The sequence below is a fragment of the Chionomys nivalis genome, chromosome 2 (assembly GCF_950005125.1).
Source record: "Chionomys nivalis chromosome 2, mChiNiv1.1, whole genome shotgun sequence".
Taxonomy (NCBI): Eukaryota; Metazoa; Chordata; class Mammalia; order Rodentia; family Cricetidae; genus Chionomys; species Chionomys nivalis.
In genome coordinates, this window is record NC_080087.1 from 74,361,295 (window position 1) to 74,379,726 (window position 18,432).

Sequence of the window (18,432 nt, forward strand, 5' to 3'; positions counted from 1 at the left end):
AACAGAGACAGGCAGATCTTTGTGAGTTCAAGGCTAGCCTGGTCTACAGAGCGAGTTCCTGGACAGGATTTCTCTTTAGCTTTGGAACCTATCTCAAAACAAAAACAAAAACAAAACATAAATAAATAAAAGAAAGAAGGAAGGTTGGTCTTAATAAAGACAGAATGGTCACCATTGTAACTGGATCTATGAATCTACATTGTTTTTCTAAACTTGATCGTTACTATAAAAGGTTATTTTTTTTTTTTTAATTTTTTTTTGGTTTTTCGAGACAGGGTTTCTCTGTGGTTTTGGAGCCTGTCCTGGTACTAGCTCTTGTAGACCAGGCTGGTCTCGAACTCACAGAGATCCGCCTGCCTCTGCCTCCCGAGTGCTGGGATTAAAGGCGTGCGCCACCACTGCCCGGCTATAAAAGGTTATTTTGAATATATTACAGTTGATACAAAACTCAATGAAAATTATTCATAAAGTAACATGTTAAAAGAATGACAGTTACAGCGACAGGGACCAGGAAAGACAAGAGGAGGGCAGGAGCAGCAGAGTGGCATAGGAGAAAAGGGAAAGAGGCACTGGGGGAGATGGCTCAGTCTGAAAATGGCTTGCCTCGTAAGTGATGATTTGAGTTCGATCCCCAGAACCCATACAAATGGAGAGGACCAGGGCTCAATCCCCAGCACCCACAAGGTGGCTTATGGTCATCTGTACCTGCAATCCTAGGAGATCCAACACCCTCTTCCGGACCACACATACTGTGCATACATGATGTACAGACAATCATGCAGGCAAAATGTTCACACATAAAAATCATAAAATAATTTAAAAAAATCAGAGGCACCAGTAATCCCCATGGTGGAGAGAGATACAGACAGGGAGTCTTCAGGACTAGCTGGCCACCCAGCCTTGCCAAGTGACAGTACTCGAGGCTGACCTCATGTGTAAACATGTGAACTCCAGCGCACACACACAGAAGCAATTAAGGACTGGCACAGACAAGCACACAGGACGGGCTCAATGCTCCATACCCCCATCTTCACTTTCAGAGTTACATAGGGGAGGAACCTTTCCTAGAGTCTTATGGTATCTACCAAATACACCAGAGCTGGCCTCTGCCCCTCTCTATGGCCAGGGTGGTGGGACAGCTTGGTTCCTGAACACCCCTCCCCGCAAGCAAACACAACCAGGGCATGTACACCCTCTGCAACTCCCTCCTGCTCCAGCAGCGTGGGAGACCACCACTGGCCAACCACTTACCCCAGGACCTTCATAGAAGGCACTTTGGGCCTCCACGGGGGCATCCAGGAGGTCATCGCTATCCAGCTGCAATGAGATCCCCCCAATCCAAGGTCAAACGTGAACAAGGCAGGACAAGGCTCTAGAGCAGAAATCAACTTGGGTTTGAGGTAAAAAAGGAGGGGGGGGGTGTGGGCTAGCTGCACACTTATCACCAGAGGCGCTTCCCCAGCCTGGCCTCTAAGACTCCACCCCCCTTGAAGCGCCTGCCTTGATCTTGGGACTTTGCCCTCTTGGTTTGCACCCATGCTGTGCTCCTGCGTGGAACTCACAGTCCTGGTAGCACATCCTTCAGGGGCTGTGGCAATGCCACCTGCTCATGGCACTGTCCCACGATTTTCACTAAACCCTTCCCTTCTCCCTAACATCGTATCTAACACACAGTTGTGTAGCCACCCGCCTTCTGGGGGACAGGACTTGCTGAGTCCTCGGGCATCTTTGCAGCTGAAATGAGCCTAGCACAGGTAAGAGAGATCTATCTGCCCTCCTGAGTGCTGGGGTTTATGGCACGCACTGCCATGCCTGGCCACCCTCTACTGTACGTGCTATCGTCTGGGCTACTATCTCGCTGCACTCTTGAGGGTTCAGCACTTCAATGTCGCTCCTTTAAGAGGGAGTATTTGTTTCTCTCTTCAGATTACACACTAGAATTAGTGGCTCCCTCCTTCCTCAAGGCAGATTCTCATATAGTCCACCTCAAACTTGCTGGTGGTTAAAACTGGCCTTGAACTTCCGATCTCTTGTCTCTACCTGCACAGGGCTTTAGTCACAGGTGCATCCTACCATACCTCATTTTATGTGGTGCTGGGGACTGAGCTCAGAGCTTCTTATATAAGCCAGGCAAGTACCCTACCATCTGAGACACATCCTCAGCTTTTAGCAGCTCCAGTCTGTGTGACTCAGGAGATTAGGTCATAAAAGGTATTAAGGCTTCCTCCTGGCTCTCTATCATGGGCTGCCTGTGACAAGGGAAGTCAGCTGCCAGAGCCTGAGGACATTTGAACAGTGTGAGAGAGACACCCATGGGAAAGGGACATAGGGGCCCTGGCAGTGGCCACAGGAGAGAGTCAGGATAGGTATATCAGCTGACCTTAGACAAGCCGCTAGATGCTTGTAGCTCCTGTTCCATACAGGTTGCTATGATCTCAGGGGGATCTGACCCAGATTTCTAATGTGGCAAATCTGCAAAAGCTTAACAAATATGTACTAAGTAGCCGTGTGGGGGTAATCTCTCATACCACTGTAGAAAAAAAAAACACAGTTCCACCCAGGTTCCCAAACTGCCACATTCCCCAGATAGTGCCTATCTTTGAGTCAAATCTGAGTCCTCAAGAACTGCTGTCAAGTTCAGAATAAATAAGTCTGTTCTGTGTGGTGGTGCATGACTTTAATCCCAACATCGAGGAAGCAGAGGCAAGTAGATCTCTGTGAGTTCAAGGCCAGCCTGACCTACATATTAAGTTCTAGGCAGCCAGGATTACACAAAGACCTCGCCTCAAAATCAATTAATCAATCAATAAATCAAATAAAAAAAATCACCTAACCAAAGTCTAATTCACTCAGTGCCATCCTGCAGTTAGTTCTGCCTTAGTCTAACCCTGTTCCCTTGAATTTACCACCTCTCTTGATTTCACTCGTGCTACCGCACTGTAGTCACCTGTAATGTCACCTCCTTAGAGTGACCCTTTGACTGCACCAGCTAGAGGAGGCCTTTGCTTTCTTTCATTTAAAAAAAGAAAAAGTCATTTTATATGTATGGGTTTTTGCCTGCATGTATATCTGTACATCACATGTATGCCTGGTACCTCTCAAGGCCAGAGGAGTGTGTTGGAACTCCTAGAATCGGAGTTACAGACGATTGTGAGCTGCCATGTGGGTGCTTGGAATTGAATCTGGGTTCTTTGGAAGAGCAGTTAGCATGCTTTGTTTGTTTTATTGAGACAGAGTCTTTCTGTGTAGCCCTGGCTGTTCTGGAACTTGGTCTATAAACCAGGCCGGCCTCAAACTTAGAGATCCACCTGCTTCTGCCTCCTGAGTACTGAGATTAAAGGTGTAGGCCACCACTACCTAGCAGCCAGTGTTCTTTTTTTTTTAAGTTTTTTTTATTTTAAATCTTTATTTATTTATTATGTATACAATATTCTGTCTGTGTGTATGCCTGCAGGCCAGAAGAGGGCACCAGCCTCCATTACAGATGGCTGTGAGCCACCATGTGGTTGCTGGGAATTGAACTCAGGACCTTTGGAAGAGCAGGCAATGCTCTTAACCTCTGAGCCATCTCTCCAGCCCCCTACAGCCAGTGTTCTTCACTGCTGAGCCATCCCTTCAATCCAGGGCTGTTTTTCTTTAATGTCTTTAATAATATCTGTGTATGTGTTGTACACACACAGCCAGATGTCCTGCTCTTCACCTCTCTGCCCTACTCCCCTCGGACAGGGCCTCTCGCCGAATCAGGAACTAAGCTAGTGACCAGCAAGCCCCAGCGATCCCATTTCTCCTCTCCCCAGAGAAATGGAACTACCAGTGCACATGGTCACGCCTGGTTTCTAACGTGGGTACGGGATCTGAACTCAGGTCCTCATGCTTACGTGTGGCATCTTATCCAGAGAGCCATCTCTCTTTCTAGTCATTTCATGCCTGATATTTTTAAGGAAAACCTAGTGAATAGTGAATAACTTCTATTTACTTTTATTTATTTACTTATGTATCTGTTTATTTACTTAGAGACAGGGTGTCTCTGTGTAGCCCTGGCTGTCCTGGAGCTCTACTATGTAGACCAGGCTAGCCTCTAACTTAGAGATCTGCCTGCCTCTGCCTCTGAAGTCCTGGGATTAAAGGTGTGTACCCGGCCTTTTTTTTTAATATAGCATATTTTAATTAAATAAACATATTCAATACAGCATTGTTTCCATGTTAAAATATGTGTTGAGATTGAGATATTTTGCATTCTTTCTTTTTGGTGACTGACTTAGTTACCTGGGAAGACAGCACAGCAAGAGAACAGGACTGGATGGGTCTCTTTCTTGCACCGACAAAACCCTCAGAGAATGTCTACTGTCTTAGGGAACCTGGCTCTCCCTTCCGATCCTCCAGTCCCCATGCCCAGGGATTGCCCTTCCCTGCCTCTGGTACTTACCTTTTCGGATCCATGCAAGAAGTCATTGAGGGCCTGAGGGTCACTGCAAGAGAGAGGGAAAAGAGACCTTAAGGAGCTAGGCTGAGGAATGGAGGGAGGGGAGAGGGGTGGAAGACGAGTGGGGAGGGAGGGGGGGAGCCCGTTACTCACCAAATCACGTCTAGTAAGCATCTCCCATCCTCATCATCCATTTCCACTAGATGGGGCAGGTGTGGGAAGAGGGTGAGGGAGACATGATTAGATTGAGGCAGTCTGCCCAGCTGCCCCTTTGCGGGGGCACCTGGAGGGGAGGGTCAGAGCAGCTGTTCCCAGAGTGCACAGGGCTGGATGGAAGGGTAGAAGAAGCACCTCCCAGCACCTTCCCAAACAGAAATTCTGACCAGGGATGGGGCAGGATCCCTATCCTCTGGTCCTCACGCCCAACATGCCCCCACATCTGACAGGGCATCAGTCAAGACTAAGATCTCTGATGGTGCACAGGCCTTATACTAAGCGCTACGGATAGGTCTAGCAAACCATGGCACCCCCACTTTAGTGATAAGGAGTTGGAGGCCCCCAAATGGCTACTCCCCATCTTTTCAGTGAGTGGGCTGCACATGCGCGAACCCCAGAGAACACGCCTGTTCCAACCTCCAGGGCGCAGATCAAATCTGCCATTCTACTTTATAACCTTCAAGAGTCGCAGAGTCAAGTACAGTTCAGAGTCAAAACCCCAAACTTGCTGGGTGTAAAGGTGGCACACGCCCTTGATCCCAGCACTCAGGAGGATGTCTGTGAGTCCAAGACCAGCCAGGCCTGCATGGGTGAGACCCTGTCTCAAAAACAAAAGAACCTGAACTGCTCTCTGAGGATCTTCTCAGACCCCCATCACAGGATGACTGCGGCTCACACCAGACAGACTTCAGCTTGAGCTGGCCAGCCTGTAGGCCCCTGGGCCTATGTACTTCACACCCCACTCATCCTGTCTTCTCAACACAGTCTGTGGCCCAGAAGATGGCAGGGGTCTGTGCTGAGCATCAAGGTGACAGAATGAGGAAGGGAAGGCAAGGTAGAGATGACAGGAAGGCCGTCACACTCTGTGTCCTGGGTGAGCCCTGGAGACCTACGCAGTGTGGGTCTTAAGCTAAGGGTAGGTGATAGGGGTGACACATGGAGGTGGGAACTGAGGCAGCAGAAAGGGAGTGAGGGGGGGTGTCAAGAGGCTGGGCCGGGGAGGTTGCAGTGTAGGGCTGCCCCCATAGCTGAATGATGAGGATGCGGACGGCTAACGTTTGTCTTGAGCCATCTGGCGCTCACCGCTGGCTAGCACTGTCGCAGCCCATGACAAAGTTTAGCGTGGTCAGCCCCCAGGAGGAGGAGGAAGAGGCTGCTTCACCCACTGCACCCCAAAAGGAACGGATGCTGTCTGCATTTTCCCACCATACAGCATTCCTGCCTTCCAATCAGCCACCCATTTCCTCAGAGCACCCAATATCCCCTCAGCCCTGTAAACATTCCTCCAAAGGGCCCTCCTCTCAGTTACCATTCCACACTGTCCGCCTTTTTGAGACAGGGTCTCTCATTGGCCTGGAGCTCACCAATTAGGCTATAGGCTGGCCAGCTAGGGAACCCCAGGTATCCGGTGGTGTCCACTTCCCCAGTGCTGGGATTCCATGCCCTGTTTTTTACATGGGTTCTAGGAATCAAATTCAGGACCTCACAAGTACTTTACCAACTGATCTCTCTATCTCTCCTGTCTACATCTGGCTTTCTAAGCTTCGCCCCCCCCCCCATTCTTCCAAACACCCATCCATCTGCTATCCTATTCTGACTACACATCCATTGATCATCTAAGCATCCTCCATCCCCACCATCTTTTTAAACTCCCACGCATTCACCCTTAGACACATCTGGGCAAACACACCCACACATCTTTCCCTCCTTCCAGTGCAGTTTTCTACTGGCCTGCCAGTCCTTCTGTTCCAATAACATGAACTGGACACAATGAGAGGACCACAGTCCCCAAGTTGTAGGACCTTATAGCTGAGGACAAAGGGAACTGCTTTACTAAATAAAGTATCTTCCTGGCCTTTCCTTTCTTTGTCATTATTGTGGTTGATATAAGATCGTATGGGAGCTCTGCAGGGGCTCTACCACTGAGCCACACCCCAGCCCCTCACTGGGGGATTCTAGGCAGGGGCTCTACCACTGAGCCACACCCCAGCCCCTCACTGGGGGATTCTAGGCAGGGACTCTACCACTGAGCCAGACCCCAGCCCCTCACTGGGGGATTCTAGGCAGGGGCTCTACCACTGAGCTACACCCCAGCCCCTCACTGGGGGATTCTAGGCAGGGCTCTACCACTAAGTTAGACTGACATTGTCTCAGTACAGAATATAGAGGAAAAAGTGAAGCTTTAGGAATACCCTTCCTACAGCTGTACATGGGGATGCAGGCCAGAGAGGAGGAACTGAAGGAAGTCACTAAACTCACTAAACCAAGCTCTGCAAGTCAGAGGCCAGTGGGTCCCACAAGTATTCAGAACAACTGCTCCTCCAAGAGTGAACTGGGGGTCTTCCCTGATTACCTGTGCTATGAACGAATCATGAAGGGAAGGATGGGGTGGCCACTCCAGGTCTACGCAGGGCCCCGGGCTGGGGACTTTGACAGTGTCCTTTGTGGAGCCAGCTGTGGGAAGAAAAGAGAAGCTGTGAGGAAAGAAGGCCATGAGCAGCAGAAGACAGGGGACACAGGCGGGTTGTGGGAGGAAGAGGCAGGAGGATGGAGAGTTGTAGGGAAGCCTGGGTTACATAGCAAGATTCCGTTTCAAATATTTACAGAGACGGAAACAAACACTGCTACAAACTGAATCACAGCTAAGAACCATCAGTAACTTCTTTCCCACAAAGACTACCCAACAGCCCAGGTGGACCTGGGAACTCAAGATCCCCCATCTCTGCCTCCAGCACCAGGATTATAGGCCTCCTGTCAAGTTTTCTTAAAAAAAAAAAATTTATTTATTTATTTATTTATTTATTTATTTATTTATTTATTATGTATGCAATATTCTTTCTGTGTGTATGCTTGAAGGCCAGAAGAGGGCACCAGACCCCATTACAGGTGGCTGTGAGCCACCATGTGGTTGCTGGGAATTAAACTCAGGACCTTTGGAAGAGCAGGCAACGCTCTTAACCGCTAAGCCATCTCTCCAGCCCCCCTACTGTCAAGTTTTAAAAAGGGAGCAAAGGGTCAGGCACGCCTTTAATCCCAGAACTCAGGAGGCAGAGGCAGGCAGATCTCTGTGAGTTTGAGGCCAACCTGGACTACAGAGTGGGTTCTAGGACAGACTCCAAAGCTACAGAGAAACCCTGTCTTGAAAAACAAAAATAAAATCAAAAAAGGAAAAAACAAACAAACAACAACAACAAAACAGAGCAGGGAAAAGAGACAGGAGAAGCAAAGAGGGAAAAACACAAATTTAAAGTTACACAAAGCAATCTTATACACTATATACTAGAGAACATGATCTATAGTACATATACATATACACCATAGCATACACTATACCAAACCATTTACTGATGCTTCAGTTTAAAATAAAATACCCAATTCTAGCTCTTTATTATTATTATTTTTTAAAAGATTTATTCTGTATACAGTGGTCTGTATGCATGTACACCTGCAGGCCAGAAGAGGGCACCATATCATTGTGGATAGTTGTGAGCCACCATGTGGTTGCTGGGAACTGAACTCAGGACGTCTGGAAGAGCAGCCAGTGCTCTTAACCTCTGATCCATCTCCCAAGCCCTCTTTATTATTTTCTGTATGAGCAAATGAACCCAAATAATTGTATTTGAAGTACATGATCACTTTATCATTGAGCCACACCCCAGACCCTCACTGCGGGATTCTAGGGAGGGACTTTACCATTGAGTTGTCAAACCCCTGCCTTCTAGAGTCAATTCCTTTTTGGGGGTTTGGGTAGGTGACGAGGGAAGTATAGGCTCTCACTATGTAACCCTAGTTAGCCTAGAACTCACAGAGGTCTTGTCTTTGTCTCTCAAGGATGGTAGTTAAAGAAAGGTATGTACCACTGCATCTGGCCCTATGGCCAGTTCTTATTATTTGAAACAGGTGTGTTATATTAAGCAGCCACAATACTCATTGAAACATGGCATCTATGTCCTGGAGGATAAAGAGTCTGGTTCCTGCAGATCTGTGGTCCATCAGCCACTTAACACACAACTTTGGTTTTGTAGGCGGAGGCTGCTTGTTTGTTCCTGGCTGCCCAGACCCGAAATAATCACTCAGAAACTATAATAATTACAACACTGCTTGGCTTATTAGCTCAGGCTTCTTATTAACTAACTCTTACATCTTAAATCAATCCATTCCTATTATTTTGTATTTTACCACGAGGCTTGTGGTTTACCGGTAAGGTTCCAGGGTGTCTGTCTCCCTCGGCAGCTACATGACATTGCCCTGACTCAGCCTTCTTTTCTCCTCTATCTCTGCTTAGAATTCCCGCCTTGCTCTATTTTGCCCAGTTTCTTTATTCATTAACCAATAAAAGCAACACATACACAGAAGAACTTTCCACACCATGGTTTCTTTTTCTTTTTTGGGGGGTGGGTGGGAGGAGGATTTCTTTGTGTAGCCCTGGCTGTCTACACTCTGTAGACCAGGCTGGCCTTGAACTCAGAGATCTACCTGCCTTTGCGTCCCATCCCAAGTGCTGAGATTAAAGGTGAGTGTCACAACTGCCCCTCATAGCCTTGATTTTTGCATCTTATCTTGGATGTCCCTTACTGAGGTCACCACCAATGGAGCTCACCTCACACACATACTCTCTCCAGAAAGCACTCTAAAGTTTCTTTGGCTTACAAATGACAAACTGCATGAGTATCCAGGGGACACTTCACACCAGGAAATCATCAGAAAATAAAAGGTCCAGCCACACAGACAGACACAGTGGCCCACACTTGCAATCTCATCTCCTGGAATGCAGAGACAGGAGGATAGTGAGTTTGAGGCCAACCTGGGCAACCAAGCAAGACTCTGTCTCAAGAAACAAAGCCATAGTGGTGAGATGGCTGAGAGGGGTGAAAGCACTCCGGGCCTCCTGAGACTGGAGCTACAGCAGCAGGAACGTGAGTTCACACCCACCTGCTTGAGAAGAGAAATGTGAACTATTACACAGCACCTGTCTAAGACCCTGAGGCCCAGGCCCTCTCTTCCTGGTCTCCCGGTGTGCTGCCTGCAGCTGCAAGTTCCTGCAGTGGCTGCACCATCACTGCCCCTACAACCCTACCCCTGGCTTCTGGCTTGGCTCAAACTCTGCAAACACCTGTCCCCAAACGGGAGCCCAGGGGGAGCTGAGGGGAAGCCCTAAGTACTCTGTGGGAACGGTTTGTTTTGTTGTTATTATACTTATTTGACTGGCGTGTGTGCTCACAGCATGTGTGGAGGTGAGACTTCTCTCCTTCTACCATATTGTTCTTGGTGGCAATACCTTTGCAAGCTGAGCCATTTTGTCACTTTGTTTTCTGTTTATTTCTATATATTTTGTTTTTCAAAACAGGATTTCTCTGTGTAGCTCTGGCTGTCCTGGAATTCACTCTGTAGACGAAGCTAGCCTCGAACTCTAGAAATCTGCCTGTCTCTGCCTCCTGAGTGCTCCATTAAAGGTGTGTACCACCATGGTCAGGCTTTTTTTTTTCCTGAGTCTTGTTCTCATTTCGTTACCCCCCACCCCACCCAATTGTCCTAAAGCTCACTATATAGTCCATGGGGCCTTCCAACTCACAAAGATCCACCTGCCTCTGCCTTGTTCTGACTTTTGAGTGCTGGCATTAAAGGCATGCATCACCACACCAGGCCTGGTTTTGATTTTGAGAAGTGGTATCACTACTTGAACTATAGGGGCCTCAAACTACTGCCTCCGCCCCCTAAATGCTGCAATTACAAAAACATCCCATGGTACGCATAGCCTTGGTTCCCCAGGCTGGCCTCGCTTTCTCGGGTCCCAATGATCACGCTGCCTCCAAGACCAGTCACATTCCATGTCTAACTGCTGAATGCTCAATATTGTTGGGTTTCCTTTGCAGTAGTCATGTTTTTGGTTTTGTTTCATCTTGATTTTCTTGTTTGTTTTATTTGATACAGGTTCTCACTATGTAGCTCTCTGGCTATCCTGAAACTCACAGAGATCCACCTGCCTTTGCCTCCTGAGTGTTGGGATTAAAGATGTGTGCTACCATACCAGGCTTTGCAGCAGTCATGTTAAAAAAAAAAGAAAAAAAGAAATGGCTCAGTCAGGAAAGTGGTGCTTTGCATGCCGGAGGCCCTGAATTTGATCACTAGCATCTACCCCACATAAAAATCTCGGTATGGGGCTGGAGAGATGGCTCAGCAGTTAAGAGCACTGGTTGCTCTTCCAGAGGGACCTGAGTTCAATCCCCAGCAACCACATGGTGGTCTGGTGCCCTCTTCTGGTGTGTCGTGAGGCCTGGTGCCCTCTTCTGGTGTGCAGGCATACATGCAGGCAGAACACTGTACACATAATAAATAAATAAATCCAAAAAATCTGGGTGTGGTAGCATACATTTGTAATCTCAGCACTGGGGAAGAGGAGACAGAGGATCTCTGGACTTCCTGGCCAAGTGGTGTTTCAAAAGAGGATGACACTAGAGGTTGTTCTCTAGTCTCCAAACATTCAGAGTGAGTCAGAGTGAGCAAGAGAGTGATACACACATAAAGAGAGAAGGAAGAGAAGAGAGATGGTTCCCTAGTAAGGGACTGGGGCGTGGCTCGGTGGTAGAGCCCCTGTCTAGAATCCCCCAGTGAGGGGCTGGGGTGTAGCTCAGGGTTAGAGCCCCTGCTTAGAATCCCCGGCGAGGGGCTGGGGGTGTGGTTCAGTGGTAGAGCCCCTGCCTAGAATCCCCCAGTGAGGGGTTAGAGGCATGGCTCAGGGTCAGAGCCCCTGCCGAGCATGCACAAGGATCCTGAGTTTGAGCTCCAGAGAAAACACACAAACATTCAACAGCACACAAAAGGATGCCCAGTGTGACTCATCATCAGGGGAAATGCACTCTGAGCCCCAAGCAGACAAGGCCCCACACCCCTCAGAGTGACTACCGTGAAGAAACTGGGAAGTAGCAAGTGCTGGCAGGGCTGTGGGAAACCGGAGCCCTTGCTCATTGCTGGCAGGAGCACAACCCCGCTGGCTGCTGTGGACAGGGTTTGGCAGTTCCTCAGAACATTAAAAATAGCACTAGCACCGAGCACTGTAAGAAGCTCCACTTCTGGGTATGTGTGCAAAGGAATCGAATGTCCTGAAGAGGGATTTATACACCAGAGACCACCATAGGGTTTCCCACAACAGCTGAGAGGAAGATAACCGTGAATGGGCAAATAAACTGTCCTGTGTATCTGTACGATGGAACATTTTGGATCAGCGTTTCTCGACCTATGGGTCACGATCCCTTTAGCAAACCCTTACTTATCTCCAAAAAATTTACTTTACGATCCCTAACAATAGCAAAATGACAGTTATGAAGTAGCGATGAAACTAATTTTACAGCTGGGGGGTCAAAACCAAATGAGGAACTGTATTAAAGGGTCGCAGCATTAGGAAGTTGAAAACCACTGTCATAGGCAGAACTTGAGTTTGGAAAGAGGAGCTGGGCGTGATGGCTCGTGCCTGGAACCCCAGCACTCGGGTCACCCTAGACCAAAAGAAGGCCTGCTTCAGAGAAAACAACACCAGGGGCCAGCAAGCAGGCTCAACAAGTAAAATCATCACCGCAGAGCTTGGAAATCCATTTAATCCCTCTGCAACTGTAATATACAAAATAAATCAAAATGAGGCTGGAAAGATTGCTCAGTGGTTAAAGCACCAACTGCTCTTCTAAAAGACCAAGGTTCAATTCCCAGTGTCCACAGTACAGCTGACAACCACCTGTAATCCCAGGCTCTCTTCTGGCTTCCATAGGCATTGCATGCATGTGGTGCACAGACATATGCACAGGCAAAACACCCATACATATAAAATGTAAAACTAAAATGAATAAAAAATGTAATTAGCCAAATAAAACTCACATTGGTATCGGCTAGCCCATGTTTGATGATCTGCTTCCCCTTCACTGGCTCCCTGCCACTGGGCCCTTACCAGGGCGGGAGTTGTCACCTGCTTCCTGCCTGAGACCCCTGAATCTGAGGCTGAGGTGGTAGAGGGAGGTTCAATGAATATAGAAAACGGATAAATGAATGAAGTTAAAGAAGTCCATTGTTTGGGGGCATCTAATGAAAAGGGCACACACTGAGCACTTCCTTTATGTAGGGAGAGGTAAAGATGGCTGGGAGGTCCGTGGCTGCGGCGGGGAGGGAACATGGCCAGGGTTCTCACCCAGGGGTGGCCCTTTCTAGATCACCCCATATGGTCAAAACCTCTTGAGAAAGTAACTGAGCCATATGACAGCGGGTGCAGAGCCCTGGTGTGGAAGTCAGGCCTCTAGACCTGGGCCAGACCTGCGTGCACAGCATGAGCTGAGTGACACGGATGGAACCCAAGGTGTCACGGCTCTGCCTCGGTCTCAGGACACAGCAGACATGTGACCAAGCTACAGTCAAACCAGGACTGGGATATACATAAGCAGCTGCATCTTTGTCCCTGTAATTGTAGAGACCCGAGGCTCCCTTATTCCTGTATCTCTCTCAGCTGAGCCTGACTGAGACCTGAGGCCCACTCGTCACTGCAGCTCTCTTCTTCAGTGACTGAGTCCCAGGTCTTACTTGTTACTATAGCTCTACCAAAAAGCTGACAGATACACCACTGAGTCCAAGGACATTGCCCAAGCATGTCTTAGGCATCGGTACTAACTGTCCCCACTGAGTGACAGTGACGGAGGAACAACACTGAGTCATGTTTTCCAATAAATAAAATGGCACGCAGGGAGTGAAGACACTGTCGGACCTAAACTTGAACCCAGACCCCATGACTCTGAAGCCCTGATGTTTCCCCATGAGGCTCGCCAACTATAAGCAGTCTCGGAGAAGAGCAGTAACAGGGTGTCCTTCCAAAAGGCCTTGAGGATCCCTCCCCCAGTCGGAATGCAACCAGAGTTTTGCATCATCATTGGTAGCTGCAGGGGAGCCAGCCTGCTAGCAGGATCCGGAATTCAAAGGCTCCAGAAAATTCCAGAGAAAGGCTACTGTTCATTTCCAGAATGATGTTAGCGAGCCTTAACATTCCCGGCACACCTGCTCCTTCCCATCACCAGCACCCCAGCACCTCTCATTCCTCACTTCCTCCGCTTGCTTTCTCACTCTCTGTGGATGGCCTGCCAGCCAGTTCCATAAACAAAGACCTTTCCTGAGGCAACAGTCAAGCCATAGTCACACCTCTGAGGCTTGGGAAACCAGAGCAGCAGGCTTGGGCCAAGGGCAGGTTTAAAACAACCAAATAAACTGGGTGTGGTGCACCTGTCATCCCAACATGCTGGGGGGGGGGGGGCTGAGGCAGGAGAATTACTGGTTTGAGGAGGCCAGCCTGAGCTATGTAAGTAGACCTTGTTCCAACTCTTCCCAGTCAGAAAAGAAAGAAGAAAAAAAAAAGACTCCCCTCTTCAGGGGAAAAAAATCCCACAAACTGTAATAAAACCAGTACAGAAGAATGGAGAACCCGAAAGCACATTTGGTCACATGTATCTGTATGTGCACTTTAGGTCACACTGAGGCATAAGCTGGGGGGCATCCTATCTCCTTATGATCACTCTCAGCTCCCCCTGAAGCTATGGTCGCCATGGCGCCACACAATAAACACTAAAGTGTACAGGCGTGACTTCTGTAAGACAGTGGAAGTCACAGAACAAGTTCTTCTAGTAAACAAAGGAACTTGCTTTCTGGCTTGGACGGAGCTGGAGCTGAGCTGTGGCAGCTCTTCTGTCATTCAGCAAAGGCTGAAAACCCATCTAAAGATCTGCAGTGAGGAGAAAGACTGGGTTTAGGGTTACAAGATGGCTCAGGATGTGAAGGGCCTGCCGGGAAGCCTGATGACCCACGTGGGATCCTCAGAACATAGATGGTGAAAGGAGCTGCCTTCTGGCTGTCACACATGTACTCTGACATTCTCCAGCCCTCCCCACAAATAATACATTTAAAAATGTAGTTGACGAAAAGAACACTGTGTAGTAATTCCTCAAGGGCCGCTGCCTCCAAACATCTATTTAATTATTTATCTGTAGAGACAGTGCTTCATTTTGTAGTCCATGATCTTCCTGCCTCAACTCTTGCGGTGATATTTTGTGCTTTAACAAACAAAGCTTGCCTGAAGATCATAGTATAGAGCTAGCCACGAAAGCCAGACAGTGGTGGCACACACACACCTTTAATCCCAGCATTCGGGAGGCAGAGGCGCGTGGATCTCTGTGAGTTCAAGGCCAGCCTGGTCTACAAGAGCTAGTTCCAGGACAGCTATGACTGTTACACAGAGAAACCCTGTCTTGGGGGGGGGGGGGGCGACTAGTGGCTACTCTGTTTTTCTAATCTTTCAGCTTTCACCCTCAATATCTGACCCCTGGTTTTTATAATTTAGAGTAATTAGAATTCATGCTACAACCTCTCTCAAGTGTTAGGATTACCGGGTGTGCCTCCAAACCCAGCCACCTGTTGCTAATCAAAGTCCTCATCTTTACCTATCAACTGGAAGACAGAGGCCATCAGAGTGACTCCGCCTTTCTTACAATCCTTACCTTTGCTGGGCACTGAGACACAGCAGTAAATCACACACACAGCTACCTTCATTCAGACACCAGTGCAAGTCTGCACACACACACAAGCACCTCCACAGTCTCTTCCTCACGCCAGCAAGGCCGCCTTGTCCCAAGCCTCAAGCAGTGGAGGTGACCTAGGTGTGTCTTTGGCCACTATCATCTGCTTCCTCAACTATCTTTCCCACTAGAGACAGAGCATAACCCAGGAGCTGGGTACTGCGGTTTTGTTTTGTTTCAGTCCTTTTCTGAGGCAGTCTCACACAGGCTGACCTCCAGCTTGCTAACTAGCCAAGGATGTCCCCAAACTTCTGACCCTGCTGCTTCCCTCTCCAAAGTGCTAGATCACAGGTTTGTGCCTCATACCCAGCTGTACTTCTGTTTCAAGCCTCCAATAATTGTATTTCTTAGAGCAGTCACAGAAGATTACCATGTTGTGTAAATTCATACTGCATATGTAACGTACGTCAAACTTGGACTAGATATGTTCGCTTGTATACAGATGCACATGTTCTTGACTGCGCACAGTTTATAAGTCTGTGCTTGGACATGACGGCAATCACCAGCAAAAAGTAGTCTTTTCCTAATTCATACAAAATGAATCTATCGGGGCTTGCCTAGAATCCCCCAGTGAGGGGCCGGGGTGTGGCTCAGTGGTAGAGCCCCTGCCTAGATTCCCCCAGTGAGGGGCTGGGGTGTGGCTCAGTGGTAGAGTCCCTGCCTAACACACATAATGCCCTGGGCTTGATCCCTAGCTTAGCCAGTAAACAAAAAAGCCCCAACCTAAAAAACTGCCTATCATCTGTCCTAGCACCAAACTCAGGCATGGGATGAGGTGTTGTTCTGGCAACGAAGGAATGCATTTCTGCACAGGAAGCAACACCGGAGGCCCTAACATAAACTGGCACAAAGAAAGCATGATCAGACATGACGCTCTGTGCTGAGCTCTGACAATCTCTAGAACTGGGGGAAAACCCTGAGGTATGCAAGTCTTAAGGAAGAGGAGGGTAGATGGACCATCAGGGGACCTCGGGGAGCCTTCTAAAATGCTGCCGTTGCTCTGATTCCAGCCTTCGTGATGCTTATTTGGATAATATTGGCAACATTCACCAAGCGATGCTTTAAAAGGCTATGCATTCCTCCCTCAAATACTGAACCAAACATGGCTAGTTTGGAAAAATGCCTTGTGCATCCGGTTGTGGTGGCATAGACCTGTAATCTCAATCAAGCTACGTAGGAGGCTGAAGCAGAAGAATCACATATTCGAGGCTAACTTGATCTATGAAGCGAGTCTGAAACAAGCCTGAGCTACACAGCAAGACACTGTCTCAAAAAGAGAAACCTAGGTCCACACAAAAACACATACACATGCCCGGTTCATCGGACTCATAGGTGGAAATGATCCCCAGCCAATCGGCAGATGGCTCAGCCCCGAAGGAGATCCATATAAAGGGGCATGCAACCATAAGAAGCAAACGGTCCAAAACATGATGGCACAGGGACTAGAAAACAGGAAGTGGAAGAGAAGTCAAACCCAAAGGCTACCCGGTCAAGGTGCTGGGATGAAGTGTCCAGGTCAGCTGGGTCCAGACACAGAAACAAGTTACTAGTAGCCAGAAACCCTACCGACAGCGGGGTAGGGAGCTCACAGCTGTGGTGTCTTCTGGGTAATAAGAATGTTCTCAGGCTGGAGAGGTGGCTCAGAGGTTAAGAGCACTGGCTGCTCTTCCAGAGGTCCTGAATTCAATTCCCAGCAAACACACGGTGGCTCACAACCATCTATAATAAGATCTGGTGCCCTTTTCCGGCATGCAGGCAGAACACTGTATACATAAAAAAAATAAATAAATCTTAAAAAAAGAAAGAATGCTCTCAAAGCAACTGCAGCTGTAGTTACACTCCTCTGAGAATGTGTGAAGGCAACTTTTATTTATTTTACTACATTTATTTTAGTGACAAGGGTACATGTGTGCCACATGTGGAGGTTAGAGAATGGTGTGCAGGAGTCACCTCTTCCTCCACTTCATGGGCTACAGGGGTTAAGATCAGGTCATCAGGCTTGGTGACAAGTGCCTTCTCCGTGATCCCTTGGTGGACTCCAGCCAGCTGAGCTCTGGAATCCATTGGTACCCCACACCTCTACACTTACACAACAAATGAATGCAATTGTTTTTAAGGTGTGATGGACGGGCACTGCGATGGTTCACAGCTGACAGCACCTGATGCACTTACAGAACACCTAGCTCACTTCCCAGCACTCATATCCAGCGCTCACAACTTCCTGTATAATTAGAGCTCCTGAGGACACAACATGCCCTTTTGGCCACCCTGGCACCCACACTCATGAGCATACTTCCACCACAGACACACATGTACATATAATTAAAAGTAAAAAATAAATCTTAAAATTGGGGTAAAGGAGGTAAAAGAACACATATTTTGAACAGCCTTGTATGTGTAAAGAGCTGTGGGAAGGAAGGGCAGGCCACTGCACACATTGATTAACTACTCAGGGAGCTGAGAAGTGACCAGGGACAAGGACAAGCTTCTTCTGACTTTTAAAAAACACTCAAACATCTGGATCTGCTGGGGTGGGGGAGCGTGTTGAACATTGCACTATTCAAATTTCGTGGTCATGTAAGCATACTAGCCACCACAAAGATGATTATTGTTAATGCTGTACCAGAGATGGTGCCAGAGTCTTGGGTATCTCAGGCAGGGGTTCTTCCACTGAGCCATGCCCCCAGTCCCTCACTGGGGGATTCTAAGTAGATATTCTACCACAGAGTCACACCCCCTAGGCCCAGGCAGTCTATTCATTTTCTGTCTTCACCTCCATCTATTCAAAGTTTCCAGTACTCACTGATCTGCCCAGAAGTCACTTAGACCTCACAATGGGCATGAGTACCTACCAGGCTCATGACCTGGGCTCTGTGTTCCTTTTCAATGAAAAGGAACTTCCAGTTTTTCTTCATCCCCAAATCTCAAATGTAGAAGAAATTCATTTAAGTACATAATAAACATATGAATTAATGCCCCACAGAATGTGGCCAGCAGATAGGAAAGAAAGGCACCATTGCTCATGATAAAGAAAATGATGCTTGCCGGGCGGTGGTGGTGCACGCCTTTAATCCCAGCACTTGGGAGGCAGAGGCAGGCGGATCTCTGTGAGTTCGAGACCAGCCTGGTCTACAAGAGCTAGTTCCAGGACAGGCTCCAAAACCACAGAGAAACCCTGTCTCGAAAAACCAAAAAAAA

The 18,432-nt window shown here is 48.2% G+C and overlaps 1 protein-coding gene across 2 annotated transcripts in view; it reads right to left on the minus strand.

The window, feature by feature from the left end:
* The window catches only part of Bicra (BRD4 interacting chromatin remodeling complex associated protein), a 73,018-nt gene that overhangs the window by 18,643 nt on the left and 35,943 nt on the right, over positions 1-18,432 (minus strand). The window contains exons 2-5 of one of the 2 annotated variants that reach the window (XM_057761501.1): positions 6,993-7,093; positions 4,577-4,622; positions 4,427-4,469; positions 1,252-1,317 (exon numbers count right to left, since the gene is read on the minus strand). In XM_057761501.1, the coding sequence (XP_057617484.1) occupies positions 1,252-1,317; positions 4,427-4,469; positions 4,577-4,617 (150 nt within the window). In that variant the 5' untranslated portion in view covers positions 4,618-4,622; positions 6,993-7,093. Of the gene's footprint in view, positions 1-1,251; positions 1,318-2,380; positions 2,482-4,426; positions 4,470-4,576; positions 4,623-6,992; positions 7,094-18,432 lie in introns of those variants that run through there. The other variant, XM_057761502.1, reaches the window with a different exon arrangement.